At 54.5% G+C, this 14,638-nt stretch overlaps 1 protein-coding gene across 5 annotated transcripts in view; it reads right to left on the bottom strand.

The window, feature by feature from the left end:
* The window catches only part of DUSP8 (dual specificity phosphatase 8), a 43,276-nt gene that overhangs the window by 20,790 nt on the left and 7,848 nt on the right, over positions 1-14,638 (bottom strand). For all 5 annotated transcript variants that reach the window (XM_054828578.1, XM_054828573.1, XM_054828574.1 and 2 more), the window contains exons 2-3: positions 7,213-7,627; positions 524-662 (exon numbers count right to left, since the gene is read on the bottom strand). In XM_054828578.1, coding sequence (XP_054684553.1) covers positions 524-662; positions 7,213-7,443 — 370 coding nt within the window. In that variant the 5' untranslated portion in view covers positions 7,444-7,627. The remainder of the gene's footprint in view (positions 1-523; positions 663-7,212; positions 7,628-14,638) is intronic.

Below are 14,638 nucleotides of genomic sequence, written 5' to 3'. Positions count from 1 at the left end.
TCCTGCCTGTGCACTTGTGCCCGGACACCATCATCCCCAGCAGACCCTGACTCACCCAGTGATGACCCTCTGCCCCTGCTTTTCTTTCCCTTCCCAGCACATCCATGGATTTCCTCTCCTGCTCTCCCTTTAACAGCAGTGAGAGGGAACAGAGTGCCCAAACCAGGTCTGGCCCTTGGCACATTTACTGGGGATGAAACAGTGCCAGGATGGGGGAACGAAGGGCAGCTTTTGGGTGGCTGGATCCGTGACACCACGGCCCCTCCGTATCCTACCCTCTCATTCACTCTGGCTGACATGCACAGTGGGAGGGAGCTGGATGGTGCTAGGAATGAATGCACTGGGGGGACCCAGCAATGCCGGTGTGGGTCAAGCCTCCTCAGTCCATGTGTGGAGCTGCCCTCTGATGCCACAGCCACCGGTGACCAGGAAAGCAGGTGCAGATGGACACATGTGGCCACAGCCCCATAACTCCAGACTAAGGGCATGAACACCAAGGGAAGCACTAACGCAGGGCTCCTACCTGTGAGGACGGAGACGCTGTGGAAACAGCTGTCCAGTTTGCCCAGGAGGATGGAGAGGAAGCTGTCGGCAGCCAAGCCGGTCACATCCCGCGTGCTCTGGTCATAGACCACCACGTCCTGGTGCTCCTCCGCCTCCACCTGCAGGGGAATGGCAAAAACCAGCTGTCAGAGAAATAGGCTGAGCGCTGAGGATGCTGCTGCCCACACCACCACAGGAAGCATAGTTGAATTTAGCAATCACACAAGCAGGAGACCCCAGCTCGACACTGTCCCCACAAGCCAGCTTCGCTCACCAAATGAAGGGTCCAGCCCGGCTGGGATTCTGCTCCACAGCTATGAGTGAGTATGCCAGCACAGACGCCCATCAGAGCAGTCCCATCAACTGCGAGCGCTTTTCAGCATCCTACCCAAAATAGGGTCACTCCTCCCCATCGCCCACTCTTGGCTTGCCATTACTTAACCGTGTCCCAGAAGTCGCTGCGACTTCTTCCACCACCTCCTTCCCACCCAACCTTTGCCCTCAGATACTCCTCTGCAGCCTGGCTGGTGTCACAGGGATCTGGGGGTGGTTCTGCAGGCAGGGATGCTCCCAGCACAGCCCCTGAGCTGCGGCTGGAGCAAGTGGGGCTGGAGCAACAGCTCTTCAGGGCTCAGCCTGGAAACACCATGCCCAGCACAGTAACACCTCTGTAGACACTACCCCTCTGGAAGCTCAACCCAAACCTCCTGTAGATCACCCCTGAGGGCTGAAAGACAGGGAAAATCTCTTATCTTGGTTGATGTTCAGGGGGATGCTCTTTCTTCCTTTTGTAATGCGTGGGGGGGCTTGCACACTACAGAGATGTGCTGGGGAGAGGGAAAGGAGCTCTGGGGCTGCTCTTCACATGACTTTATGTGCCACAAAGAGCGTCCAGCCCTGCTGCTGCTGCAGGGTCTCCGGGGCAGGTGAGATGGTGAGGTACCCCACAGGCAGGCAGCTGTCTGCAGGCAGGAGTCCCCCCATGCCTGGCAATGGCTGGATTGCAGCAAGAGCACTCAAGGCACAGCTGGCTGTTCCTGCACCTACCTGAAGGCCCATGCATTAAAAGAAGATAAAAATCCTCACAGAGGCATGGCTCAGTGCATCTGCTGAATAGCAGATGGCATATTCCTGCTTTGCAAGTGACTGCCCTCCCAGCCGGCAGGATAAGGCACATTCATCACCCTGTGGGAGGAGGAGGAGGCAGTGGTGGGCAGGGAGGGAGGGTCTGTACCCCGGGGCCAGCTCTCTCCTCTGGCTTGTGTTGGAGCTGCCCATCATCCACCCCCTGCCTGGCCCTCTCTGAAATCTCTTTAGGAGATCACTTGAACTAGGAACCACTCATGGACACCTGCCACCTTTTGCAGTCTCACTGCCATGCCTTGTCTTACAAATTTGAGGAGATTCGCTCGGGGTTGCTGTTGATATTAATGCTGCTTTCACACCCTGCTGCAGGTGCTTCCCTGCTCGGCAACGTGAGCATCATCCAAATAAAACTGCAGGGTGCACCAATTTAGCTGAGCTCATCATGTCTCCTTGCCGCAGCGGAAGGATGGCCCTGCACCGACAGAAATCCCTGCCGGGGCACCACACACAGCTCTGTAATAGGAAGCAGGGAGCTCAAAGGAGCCACCTGTCCCCAGCCCAGCACTGGGCACTGGAGAGCAAAACTGGCCCTGCACGTCAGTGGGATGACAGAAGGGATGAAAAGGCAGTGGCAGGATGAGAAGGAAAAGAAAAGGATGTGGGAATTTTAAAATAAGACACTGAAAAATGACTGAAGCCACCTGGGGGGTAAGCCAGCTGAGGATCTACCCCAGCATCTCTTCCTCAGCCAGCCCTGAAACAGGACTTTCGCAGGAAGCCATCTCAAGCGCAGCTGGAGGGAAACATGGTGGCTGCCGAGCCATCTCAGAGCCAGGAGCCCACTAGTCCTTAGCAGGGCCACTATCCCTTCAAGCCCCCCTAGCATGTTGTTAGCACATCCTGAAAACCAAGTCCCCAACCTGAAGCCCTACACCAGTGAAAGCATCTCCCCTAAAAGCACGGTGAGGCAGGGACCAAGCTGCGTCGGGGCAGGGGCTCATCCCAGCTGCGCAGACTCAGCCAGGGTGGCTGCAAGGGAGATACCACCAGCTCTGGCCAAGCAGAATTATCCCACAATAGGATTTAGTGTTCCCTCTGCATGAGGAGGCTTTGTTTGGGCCATTACTGCAGGGTTGCTGAGCGACGGCAGAGATGTGCGACACAGTTTACATCTTATTAAAGTTATAAGGTTTCACTCAATGTAAATGCCAAACAAGCGCTGGCCTTGCATGGCCTGGCTGCAGAAAATAAATACCCCACTTGCTGGGGTGAGGATGCCTTCAGGATGGTCCTGAGAAGCCCTCGTGGAGCACACGAGGAGCCTGCACTGGCATCTCTGCTCCTTGACACAAAGGGAAATGAGAGGGAGATGTTTAATTGGGTCCACAGATCTCCCCTTAACCTCATGCAGTCCTGACATGCAGGGGAAGGCACAGCCCCATCTCTGGTCTTAAATGTATGGAGGTTAAGAGCTAATTGGGGCCAGGGAGGAGAGTAAAGCTGAAGAGATGCTCAGGGCCAGATTCCTGCCTCTGCCAGGGGCTGGCATAGGGCAGGGGCACGGCTGACAACAGAGGAGTCCCTCCAAGAAGCAGCACCTCCGTGGTGGGAGCTCACTCATGGGGGTTGTTTATTATCCCAAGACTGCTGAAGTAACCAAACCCCAAGGCATCACCCTCCAGAAAAGGCCCACAAATCCAGTCCAGAAGGGGCCGCGGGGCCAAGGCACAGCAAGTCTTTTGGCCCCAAGTAGATGTTGAGTGGGGTTTGCAAACCTGTGAATGCCTTTGAAAAGCTGTTGGCCCACCCCAGCACTGGAGGTGCCCCAGGGCACCTCCCCAAGGACAAACATCCTCCCCACCAGCATCTCATCTGGGGAAGATGGCCAGCCCAGAGCACGGACCACCCAGCCAACAGCTCCAACCAAACCCCAGCTGAGACCATCCATCACCTTCGTGCCAAGCCCAGTGCTCCCCATCACCCTCCCCAGCTCTGGCTGGAGGTAACTCGCTTATGGATATTCAGTCCTGGGCACTGGGTGGTTCAATGCAGTTTAGGTCCCTGCTCCGCCTCTCCCTGGCTGCCAAGCAGGGATGATGATGCTCTATAGGTGATCCGGGCTAAGATAAGAGTGAGCTATTGTTATTATCCCAATTACTACCAACATCTCAGTCACATATTGTTTCAAAACACAGTGATTCACCCCACTGAAATAACAGGGCTTCCATCAACATAAAGAACAGCCAGGCACATGGCTCAAAAATAAGCCCTGGCTTTCCCTCAAGCAAAACAGCTGCATGCAGAGCCATGCTCCTAATGCAAATAAATAAATATTCCCATCGCCCGAAGAGACCCTTGTCATGCCTCAAACCACAGTTATAGCTGCTCTGGAGATAGCTACATTTCAGGAAGCGAAAAGAGGTCAAGAGGTGGGAAGACTTTCCAGGGGGATCTTGAAGAAGTGAAATTTTCAACGTTTCCCTCAAGAAATGCTAGTAAAAACCCCAAGCAGGAATTTCCCATAACCTCTGCCCCTGAAACTGTACCAAGGAGCTGAATTATTCCAGTTGTTATTGGAATTTATTATTGGGAGAATTTATTATTGTTAGTATTGGGAGAAGGGTTCAAAACCAAAACCAGAGCAGTACATTGGTACCATTTTTGTGCAGAGGGAGACTATTGCTAATTGGGAAATGAAAAGCTGCTGCAGTTTTCCAGCTGGGCACCATGGGAAGATACACGCGCCCAGTGGGATGTGGTGCATAATGGGGCTCAGGGAGCAGTGGCTTAGCTATGCCCACAATCATAGGCATATTTCATTGAAAAAAGAAAGAGATTTTAATTCTCCCCATTTCTTCTTTCACATCAAATGGTCCTTTCCTTTCCTTGCACCAAAAGAGCCAGGAGCTGCTGTTATCCCACAGCATTTCTCCAAACTGCAGCATCCAGAAGCACCGTTAATGGTACCCTTCCTTAACAGCCGTATGGAAAAGAGGGGTGCGAGCACTGTAGACAAATGCTCTCATCCCCCCTGCACTCACGCACGCTGGAGGAGCGGAGGAGAGAGCCGGGGGGGTCCCCAAAAGCTTTGCTCTGTATCAGCCCCTGCACCTTTCCCCAAAAGGCAATCGCCGCCCGGGCTATCGCGGAGCCGGGACGCGCAGGACGAGTTCCCTTTCACTGGGCAGGCGAGGAGGAGCGGGACGAGGTGGGGGCTCAGGGCTGCCCTTTCCCTGTCCGGGCAGCTCCGCGTCGCTACCGGCCGCCTTTGTCTCGGCAGCCCCGGCCGGCCGGGAGCAGGAAACGGGAGGAGGGCGGGAGGCCCGTCAGGAGGAATAATGGGGCCGGACAATCGCACCACTGATGTCACCCTTCCTGCCATCTGCTCCCAACGCCAGCCGTGCCCCCCGTCCCCCCCCGCTTCGCCCCACCACCTCCCCCAGCCCCGGTGCGGGGAGCCAGGGGCAGAGCAGAGCCGGGGCGGGGGGAAGGGGGGGGGGGCGGTTGGCCAGCGATTGCAGGTGGAGGGCAGGGAAACGATATGGGAGTAACGGAGGTCTAAACCAGTTTTCAGCATTCCCCTCTGAGGGTCTCTGCACCTCGAGGCAGCAGACCACATTGATTTCTGGGGATCCCAAAATACGCCCACGACCTAGGTGGCTGAAATCGGAGGCGTGGGGGAAGAAGAAAGGGGGAGAGGAGAGTTCACTACCCCAAAATGCAAACTCGCAGATGCAGGCATGAAAAGGCTTGGACACACCGAGCCACGGCCACCACCATATCTGCTTCATGCCAGATGAGGATACGGCTGTGACGCTCCCCCACCCCCCAGCCCCCTCAGTCTCCCCCTCCAGCTTCCCAGGGCAAGTGGCTTAATTAATTCCCGGGCTGCGTGTACTGGGAGAGCCAGTGCGCAAAGCGGCGAGCACGGCATGGGCTGCGCAGAGCGGCCGTGGGGACACGCTGCCTCCTGCCCGCGGATGCGTCGGGAGCGATTTCAGAAGAAAAAGAAAAAGAAAAAGAAAAAGAAAAAGAAAAAGAAAAAGAAAAAGAAAAAGAAAAAGAAAAAGAAAAAGAAAAAGAAAAAGAAAAAGAAAAAGAAAAAGAAAAAGAAAAAGAAAAAGAAAGAAAGAAAAAGAAAAAAGCCGTGAATTGAAGACGGTGCCAACGCCTCTCCTCCGCCCCCCTAGCATCCCTGGTTATAATCACGTCCCCAGCCGGTACCTGGACCATTACGCAATGATTCAGGAGCGGGGAGGAGGCGATTGCTCCTTCTATGGGGACAGAGCAGGGACCGCCAGGACGGACCAGCCGACCCCTTTGGGAGCCACTGCTCCTTTGCGGCTGCCGAGCTGCAGGTTTGCAGGCAGACGGCATCAGCTGACGTTAACTCTTCCATGCTTCCCCCGTCATCCTCCTTCCTCCCCCTTGCGCACCGCTTTTGCTGCTGCTGCTGCTGCCGCTCCACGTGACGGCGGCCACTGCAGAGGTGACCCTCGCAGGGAGGAGGGCGGCCGCACCACGCTCCCTCCTAGCTTGCGAAAAACTGATTATTCTGCTTTATTCTCCCGGGGATTTATGAGCAGTTAAAGCCGTTCAGGAATCAGTCTCTGCAATCCCCTCCAAATCGCCCAGCCCGGGGCATCACCGCAGCAGATTGGCGCGAGGCCGCCCCCCCGCGCCGCGAGCCCCCTTGATCCCGGCGGGGTGATGTCACCAACAGCCAATGCGGACGGCGGTGGCTTCGCGGGGCGGCGGGAGGAGGGGGGGGACACGCCGCAGATGGCTCCAGCTGGGCCCAGCATTTGATTAATCGCCTGAATTACCCTCGCTTTGCCATAAAATTACAAGGCGGGAGGGGGGGAACGGTAAAAGCGAGCCGGCGGGAGGGCGGGCTGCGACAGCAAACCACCCTCCGGCCCGGCCCGCAGCCCGGCGCCCACCGGCGCAGCCCTCCGGCAGCGTCCCGGTGGAGGGCAGGACCCGGCCGATGGCACCGCCGGGGCACCTGGGGCTGTTCTGGCCGGGGCTCCAGCCCAGCTCCGTGGCTCAGAGCCACCTCTATTATTTAACCAGGAGCGATAGAGAGAGGAGCCTGGGAGAGATAATATGCCGTGACACCGGATAAGAGCTTCTGGCGTCACAGGGGAGGAGGATTACATGTCCCTGAATGGAGTTAGAGATGACAGAGGGGAGGGGAAGAGTTTTTAGCAGGGGATTAAGCTTACAGCTCCAGGAAGGCTTCTGGGGGTTGTTTGCTGGCGTAGGACAAGTCCTAAGGCTAATATACCTGTTAGACTTGCCTGGGGAGGGCTGCTGGAGCAGGGAGCCACGTCACTGGGGTGGGGGCAACGAACAGGTTCCTGAGGACAGCCCTGTGGCCACATGAGCTCATGCTCCAGCTCTCCAAAGGGTGCCAGAGATGTGGGCAGATACTGGGGTCAAGGGATGGAGGAGGAGGATGCACATACCAGGCACAGACCGGCCCTTAGGCCAGCCTGCATCCCACTCCCACCCTGCCCCTTTCTACTGGAGAAGAGGGTGCGAGCATCTGCCAGGAAAGATGAGGACTAGATACCCTACCTTCATCTTGGAGGCAGGCTGGATGAGCTCCGTGATGGAAACCTTGTCCTGCTGGAGCCTCCTCTTGACGAGCTTGGAGCAGCAGATGTTGACGGAGCTGAGGACATGCCAGGAATTGTACTCCACAAAGGAGCGGCTGTCGATGACTAGGGTGCCCTCCGCTCCGTTCCTCAGGAGGCTGGCCAGCTTCTTTGGGTCCATCACCTTGCGAGGGAGCCTGTCCCCAGCCATAACGGGCCCGTCCCCTCTATGGTGAGTGCAAGGGGTGGGGGCAAGGGGTGGAAGGGCAGGGCAGGAACGCCAGCACCCGTCTCCCCAAGGGGAATGAGCAAGGGCGTAAGGGGTAAGCAGGGCAGCACCCGTCCTGGTCTCCTCACACTGCTAACACCCAGGATGCCAATTCATTGTGCTGAACCTGGAAAGAGAGGAAAGAAGATGACCGGTCAGCTGGGCAGGATGTGACATTCACCTTGGGCCAAGTCCCCAAGGGCTTGGCCTTCAGAAGAGTGTAAGAGTGCAACAAGCTACACTTTCTAGGTATGTTCTCCCAGCCCATGGGCATCTGTGGCTCCAGAGGTGCCCAAGCCAGAGGTTTTCTCTTCGTATTTAATAGCCCTCAGTGGAGATTTCTTCCATGAATTTGTGTAATTGCTTTCTGAAGCCATGTCAGCTTTTAACGGGCACAGAGGCCAGTGACAGGGAGAACAGTTTGCCAGCTACAATGAAGTCGTCCTTGCCCTGGTTTGCTCCAAATCTGCTAACCAATGGCTCCTCTGGGTGACCCTTACTACTTGCACTGGAAGAGGCCATGCGTGCCCATTCCCTAATCACCTTCCCAATGGTTCTCACCTCGTTTAGACCCCTTTTAGGAGCCTTTCATGTCAGAGCATCTACAGAGCCGCCTGTTGCACAGATGCCTTTCGCCACCCTGGCCAGCTCCAACACGCCATGTTTGAGAGGCAGGCACACCAGGGACCTGCATGGGGCAAGATGTCTCCTCCTTTCCCTGTTCCCAGCCCAACAGCTCCTTGCAATCAATTTGCTTTTTCTGACCTCTGCTGAGCACAGAGCTAATGGTTTCACAGAAGCAGCTTAGCTCAGCTCTAAGGTTTTGCTGCTGCATGGTAATAGCTAGTTTGGGGCCCATCAAGCACACCACCAAATCAGGTTTTCTCACCCACGTCCATCACTTCACACTGGATTTCACCCGCCTTTTTATCAGAGTCTGCTCATAGGTATCTTGCCAGCTTGTCTCCTGGCAAGTCAGGAGAAGATGATCTCTCTTGGAAGCCAAGAAGTCGAGTTGACCTTCACTCCTGCCTTCAAGAAACAGGCCAGGCATTAGGGTAGAGGCCCTGGGAAGCTGTACTTGGACTGAGATGGCCCCAAAATGGCTACTGCTTTCCAGCATCTAAATTGCACAGACTTTGAAAGGGAGTTCATATACAGGGGTACATTATCTGGGCTCCATCTTAGGAGCTGAGCAGGTGCTCTCTGAAGCGCTGCCAGAAGAATGAGCTTTCTCTACACCCAGCCCATGGGGTCTGCAAGAGCAATAGGCAGGCTGGGAGCCATTCAGCTCAGGCTGTTGTCTTAGGTTTTAATGGCACACATCATTGCAGGCATGTTTTAATGGCATTAGGTTTTAATGCTGCTGCAGTCATTCAGAAAATAAGTCCGGGCTATTACCAGGCTCTTCTTGTCCCTGCCAGACGGTGTTTTAGAGAGAACCCACAAGCTGTTCCATGGAAGCTTTAATGCATCTGAATTAGGAGGACTATGAATACCATGCCTGAAAAGGCCAGTGTAAAGATTTTCATTGACTTCTGCAGGGCCAGGATTTGGTCCATGGACTAGAGGAGGCTTACGAGTCATCCTGATCCGAGTAAGCCAGCAGTTCTTGGAAGCTCCTACTCCCAAAGCCCCTGTGGTGCAGGCACCTACTGCAATGGCAGCTCAAGACACAAAGGAAATGCTTGGGTAGGACACGCTACGGGGTGAAATGACAGGGACCTCAGTTACTAGTCACCAAACCTGAAAGACACAGCCAGCTCGCAGGAGAAGGATGGAAAGCCAGAAAATATGAGGATGGGGATTCCAGCATTTACTGTGGCTCATGACCCCAGCATTAACAGCCCCAACTTCCCTGGGCTACCAGACCTGCCTCCCAAAGCAGGGGGTAGATATCCCAGCCTTCAGCCTCAGAATCCAAGCTCTCAATCCGAGGCCTCAATAGGATGTGCATTCCTCCCCTGCCCCTGTATCACACCCCTGCTGCCTCTGACAATGTGTAAATTGAAGTTGGGAGGGGAGGGGGGAGAAAATCCCCTAAAAGCTGCAATAGTGATGGACCCTCCTGGCACAAAGCATTTTGGCAACCCCGCAGCACTACGGCATTGCTGTCCCTGGCCCCATGGCGAGCTTGTATCGCTCTGCAGCTCCTTGCAGCAACTCCAATTAGAGCTGCCCCCTTGGTGGGCGGCTGGCGGTCCCCCTGCCACAGGAGCCCTGCTCCCCCCGCCTCCCCCAGCACTCCTCCAGGAGGGCTTAAAAATTGAAACAGTTCTAATTAGGGGGTCTGAGGGGGAGCGAGGCTGGCTCCTGCTGCGATATGACACACCTCATTACGTTGCTACCGCCTTGCCAGAAGACCCCCTGCTGTACCTTGGCTATAGAGCCAGGGCACTCAGAAAGGATGCAAATTAGCCAGCTTTTCCCCTTCGTCTTCTTTTCACACCCCACTCCCCAAATCACTTTCTGCCTCCCTTCCCCATCAGGATACCAGGCTGCGAATTCTTCTTGGCTCTTCCAATTACATCCAAGAAATAAAAAGGGAATGGAGAGAGTCTACAGACAAAAAAGGTGGGGACAATACCTCGGCAGAGGGATGAGAGTGAAAGACTGAAGTGGGAGGAAGGAGTGATCTGACATGGGGGGACACATTGCACCATTCCTCTGGAGAAAACAGAGTATTTGCTCTTCAGATAATGAGCAAGGGGTAAACTTCAGGGGTCTTGGACACAAATAGAGGGGTCTGGGAAAGATAACAGATCCTTGATTGCCTAACCACTCTGAGAGAAAACTGTTCAGAAGAGGCTTTTCGTGCATGAAGTTCTGGCAGATGACTAGGACCTTGGGTGGGAGACTGGAGAAGACAGAAGAGGGGCTTCCCAGCTCAGCTAATAGCTGCCCCTCCCCCCCCAACAACTGGATAAACATCTGTTCCAGCACACCCACATGGACCTGGTGGCATATCAGCCAGGTCCCACTCCCAGCTCCACCCAAAAGATGTGGGTGAAGGCAAGGGAAGGTAGGCTCATCATGCCTCTCTTTCTGTGAGCCTTTATGGGGGATGGAGATGACCAACTGAGCACGGTCATAGGAAGCTGTAACCTTGGCATTAGACCCAAGGCACAGGGACTTCTCTAAGAGTATGTCCAGCCACGTCAAAGGCAGATGAGACATTCTGTGTGAGCAACCACAGGATGCTTTGAAGCCGGACTGAGGGGCGGTGGGTTCATCCCCAGCTAACAGGTACCCCAAGTACCAGCAGAGCCTACAAGACCTTCACAGTACCTCACAGGCTGTGTGTGAGATGGTGTCTAAGAACAAGCTCTAACACCTCCCTACCTGGGAAGGCTACCAGGAAGGAAGGAAGAGGTCTTTCTGCTTCTGGTCAGATAGGTCAAATGGAAAATGGAATGAACGAGCATAACTACAGAGCACTGCTGAAGTAAGAGATCTTCTCACCATGGTGACAGGAGACCAGGGGAAAAGGTTAACCTGGAACCTAAATTAGGGTTTCAGAAACATAGCTGTGTCCCTCTCTTATCAGTTTATTAAAACCATCTTAATCTTCTTGAGTGTTCCTGAAGAACATTACCATAATCCTTTAATCCCACCTCTCCCTGGAGTGCCTGTAATGAGGAGATGGGCACATGGCTTCGCTGAATGGGGACAGCCAAGCAGGAGGGGCCATGCTGCAGCCAAGGGACAGAAAGACAGGCAGAGCTTAGCACACAGGCTGGGCCAACTGCCCACTTATTGGGACTCTGTCCCCAGTGGCACCTCCATGGATGTGCATGTCAGGTGAAGGGTGCTGGCCACACGAATCGTAAGTGTGACAGAGATGCGCATGGCAAGCTGGGCTAAGGGCAAGTGTTTAACCTGGCTGTGACCCTCGACTGGTCAGGCCAGTCAAGAGAGCAAGAAAACCTGAAACACGCCCCAGCCTGAGTCTATCTGTGTGGCACAGTGGACTATGGGAACTCATCCGTGTGCTGGCCCAACACAGGTCATGGAGGTGGAGGCCACTTCCCTCAATTTCTCATCTTGCACAAGGCCCCCAGCTGAGAGACGTGGTATGAGGAGGGTATAGATCTGGTTTCTCTTGTACTGGAGACATCAACTGGAATGCCACCATGTCTCTGTAGCAACCATAAACCTCACTAACCGGCATGTCCACTCTTTGTACCAAGCTAGTAGTTGTGTCCTGAAGAGCTCTACCCTCCACACACAGTCCAGTTGAGGAGATGCTCCTCTCGCTGCCTAGGGGAGGCCAGCTTTGCTGTGAGAAGCAGCTCTGACCCCATGAACACATTTCCATCACCTAAGTGAGACTGGATCTACAGCATGCTCCCTGTGATGCTCATCCCAGCAGCACGTTCTTCTGGTGGCATCTCTACCCTGAGTTTACCATGGGATAAAAGCATCACAGAGAAATGTCTGCCTGTTTGTCCCCAGTAACCCAGGAAAGCAGCTGTTCCCAAAGAACTGCCATCTCCACTGGGGACCCAGCAGCACTGAGCTCAATGATCTGGCTTTTCCCCCCACAGCCCACCTGGGGAAATATCCACGTCCTCTGAGCCCTGCAGCGAGATGCTGCCTGGCCAGGGCTCCTCCATCCATCCAGGTCAGCCTTGCCACCAGCCCCAGGCTTACCCCTGGGACGCTGGCAGTACCCCACTGGTCCCCAGCTCTCCAGACACTTATTAAGATGTAAAACATGGCACTTTTGCCAAGCTCTCCACCCATTTTTCCTCCCCATCCTCTCAGTTCTTTCAAGTGCTCCGGCACTTACCGAACTCCCCTCGGCAGGCTCACGCTGTTTGAGGGATTCCTAAATCATGGGCCTATTACTAATTATTATTATTTTGCAGCAGCAATCAGGGACTCGGGGCTCATTAACAAGTTAGCACCTCTGGTTTCCCTGGAAACCTGCAGCTGCCAGGCAACGGCTGCGTTTCCGGCCCCAGGCAATGCTACTGCAGCACCTTCGGCTTACTCCATGAGAGATGCTCGGGTCCTGCATGGGCTGATGAACCCAGCTTAGCAAATGGGATGGGGTTAGGAAACTCCAGGATGTGTCCCCCCGCTCTATGCCATCTGCTGTGAACCTCAGCCCATCTACTGATCCCATTCTGCCACTCACAGCAGCATAAACTGCGTAGCAGCTTCTCCCTCCCAGCAAGGGATGCAGGCTTTCTCCGAGGGCGAGGAATTTGGAGCACTAATGGTCCCCCAGGGTGGCAGTGGGACAAAGCTGTCAGGTGCCTGCAGGAGCTGCTTTGGAGGTGATGTAACCACCCATGATTTCTTAGCAGCTACTCAAGGTCCCTTTAAAAGGCAGCACAAAAGACTTCTCTGCTTGACAACAGAAAAATGAAGTGGTTTTTTTTTTTCTTTTGCTCCTTAAAGTGAGGCTGGGAAACACCACTAACCACATCCACTAATCCAGACTCAAAATCTGCTTGTCCACCTTTTCCCGGTGAATCTCAAGGATGGGGAGGAACAACATCTCCCGAGCCCTATGTGTATGAAGATGTAGGGGAGATGGCAGTGTGGTCCGCTGCTTTGCTCTAACCCCCCGAGACCCACAGGGAGTTTTCCCAGGGCAGACAGAGGACTCCCCCCCCCCCACCAGCCTCATCCACACTGATCTCACATCCCCATCTCAGCTCCCTCCACACTGCAGGCATCCTTCCCCTGGGACAAGAGCCCCTGCACAACCCCTCTGCGCAGGGAGGGCTTTGGAAAGGGGCAGCCTCCCCTTCTTCCCACAGCAGTTCCCCAGGAGGCAGCCACTGCACCTTTGCCAGTGTTTCAGGCCCAGCTGCTTGCTGATCTCATGATTTTTTTTTTTAAATTTTTTCCCCTCCTCCTTTCTATGCCGCAGTCTCCTTTCAGTTCCCATAGGCTGGAAGCAGCATGGTGGGGAGCCCTGCAGAGAGCACCATGCGCCCGAGCAGCACCCACTGCACCTCCTATTTCCCCTCCGCACCTGCAACCCTCAGTTCAGAAGGTGTTGTCCACCAGAGGATGTGGCTGAAGGACCAGGATGTCATTCAGCAAAGTGCCAGAATAGTGCATTCACACCGGACGAGGGACACAATGCGGAGGCATGTGGCAGCACTGGCATAGGGGTGGCTGGTGGCACAGGGCAGCTCAGGGGCTGCTTGCACTCAAGACGCAGACAGGAACACGGGGATGAAAGGAAAGGGGACAAGTAGTACCCAGATGCAAGGGAGTCTTTCCCAGGCACCCCTCACCCCGCAAGGCAGACCAGCTCTTCTGGTTGTAGTTGAGCCAAGCGAAGGGGTCCCTTATCCCCTCCCACCACCTTATGTTGTGCCAGCAGCTTTGGATGGGCTATGACTGCAAATGCAATTGTCTCCTAGCCTGCTTCCACCAAAGCAACCCAGGTGCATTTAAGGATTTGTATACTGGCCATTCCCAGAAAATTTCTGACTGCAGCCATGGTGGTCAGTCTGGAGATCTGGCCAGGAAAAGCCAACAGGGACAGCAGGGAAGGGAATTTAGCTGCAGTCTAGAGTATCTCGTCCTCTTAGAATTGTGCATTTAACATGATTTATATGGTCTTCCCCTTAGTATAAACACAAGCTTTCATTTTAAAGTCTACAAAAGCCAAGACCAAAGGTTATCCATGACCAGACAGCCATTTAATTGCTGCCTTTGCCCATGCTGAGGATGGTGCCCCCAAGCAAGCTGCTTTCTAATACCAAAGCTATCCCATTTCTATCCTCACCCTGCCAAGCCGAAAGCTGGCCAGGCTCTCATCTCAGAGCTGAAAGCAGAAGGTGCTTTCAGCAGCTTGGCACACATCACAGAGGACATGTTACATTGGAGAAGGGAAATCTAGTCCTACTGATGCTTCAAGGGCCCTTTCTGCCCACTGCCTGATATTCCCATCATTTGCTCCATGACGCCATGAGCCCAGCAGGCTTATCTTGGGGATCTCCAGTAGTTTGTTTGCCTTTTTGCAACAAGAGTGGACAGAGGCAGCCCAGAAAGGTATGCAGTTAGATACTTCTGCAGGGCTGGTCTGGCTCTCTCGTCCTAGGACACCAGACACCATAAATACCTGCTGGGTGCATTTGCAGTCTCCTGGAGAAAGGGTGTCCAGGAC

The sequence above is a fragment of the Grus americana genome, chromosome 5 (genome assembly GCF_028858705.1).
Source record: "Grus americana isolate bGruAme1 chromosome 5, bGruAme1.mat, whole genome shotgun sequence".
NCBI lineage: Eukaryota > Metazoa > Chordata > Aves > Gruiformes > Gruidae > Grus > Grus americana.
This window is presented reverse-complemented; position numbering and strand designations above follow the sequence as displayed.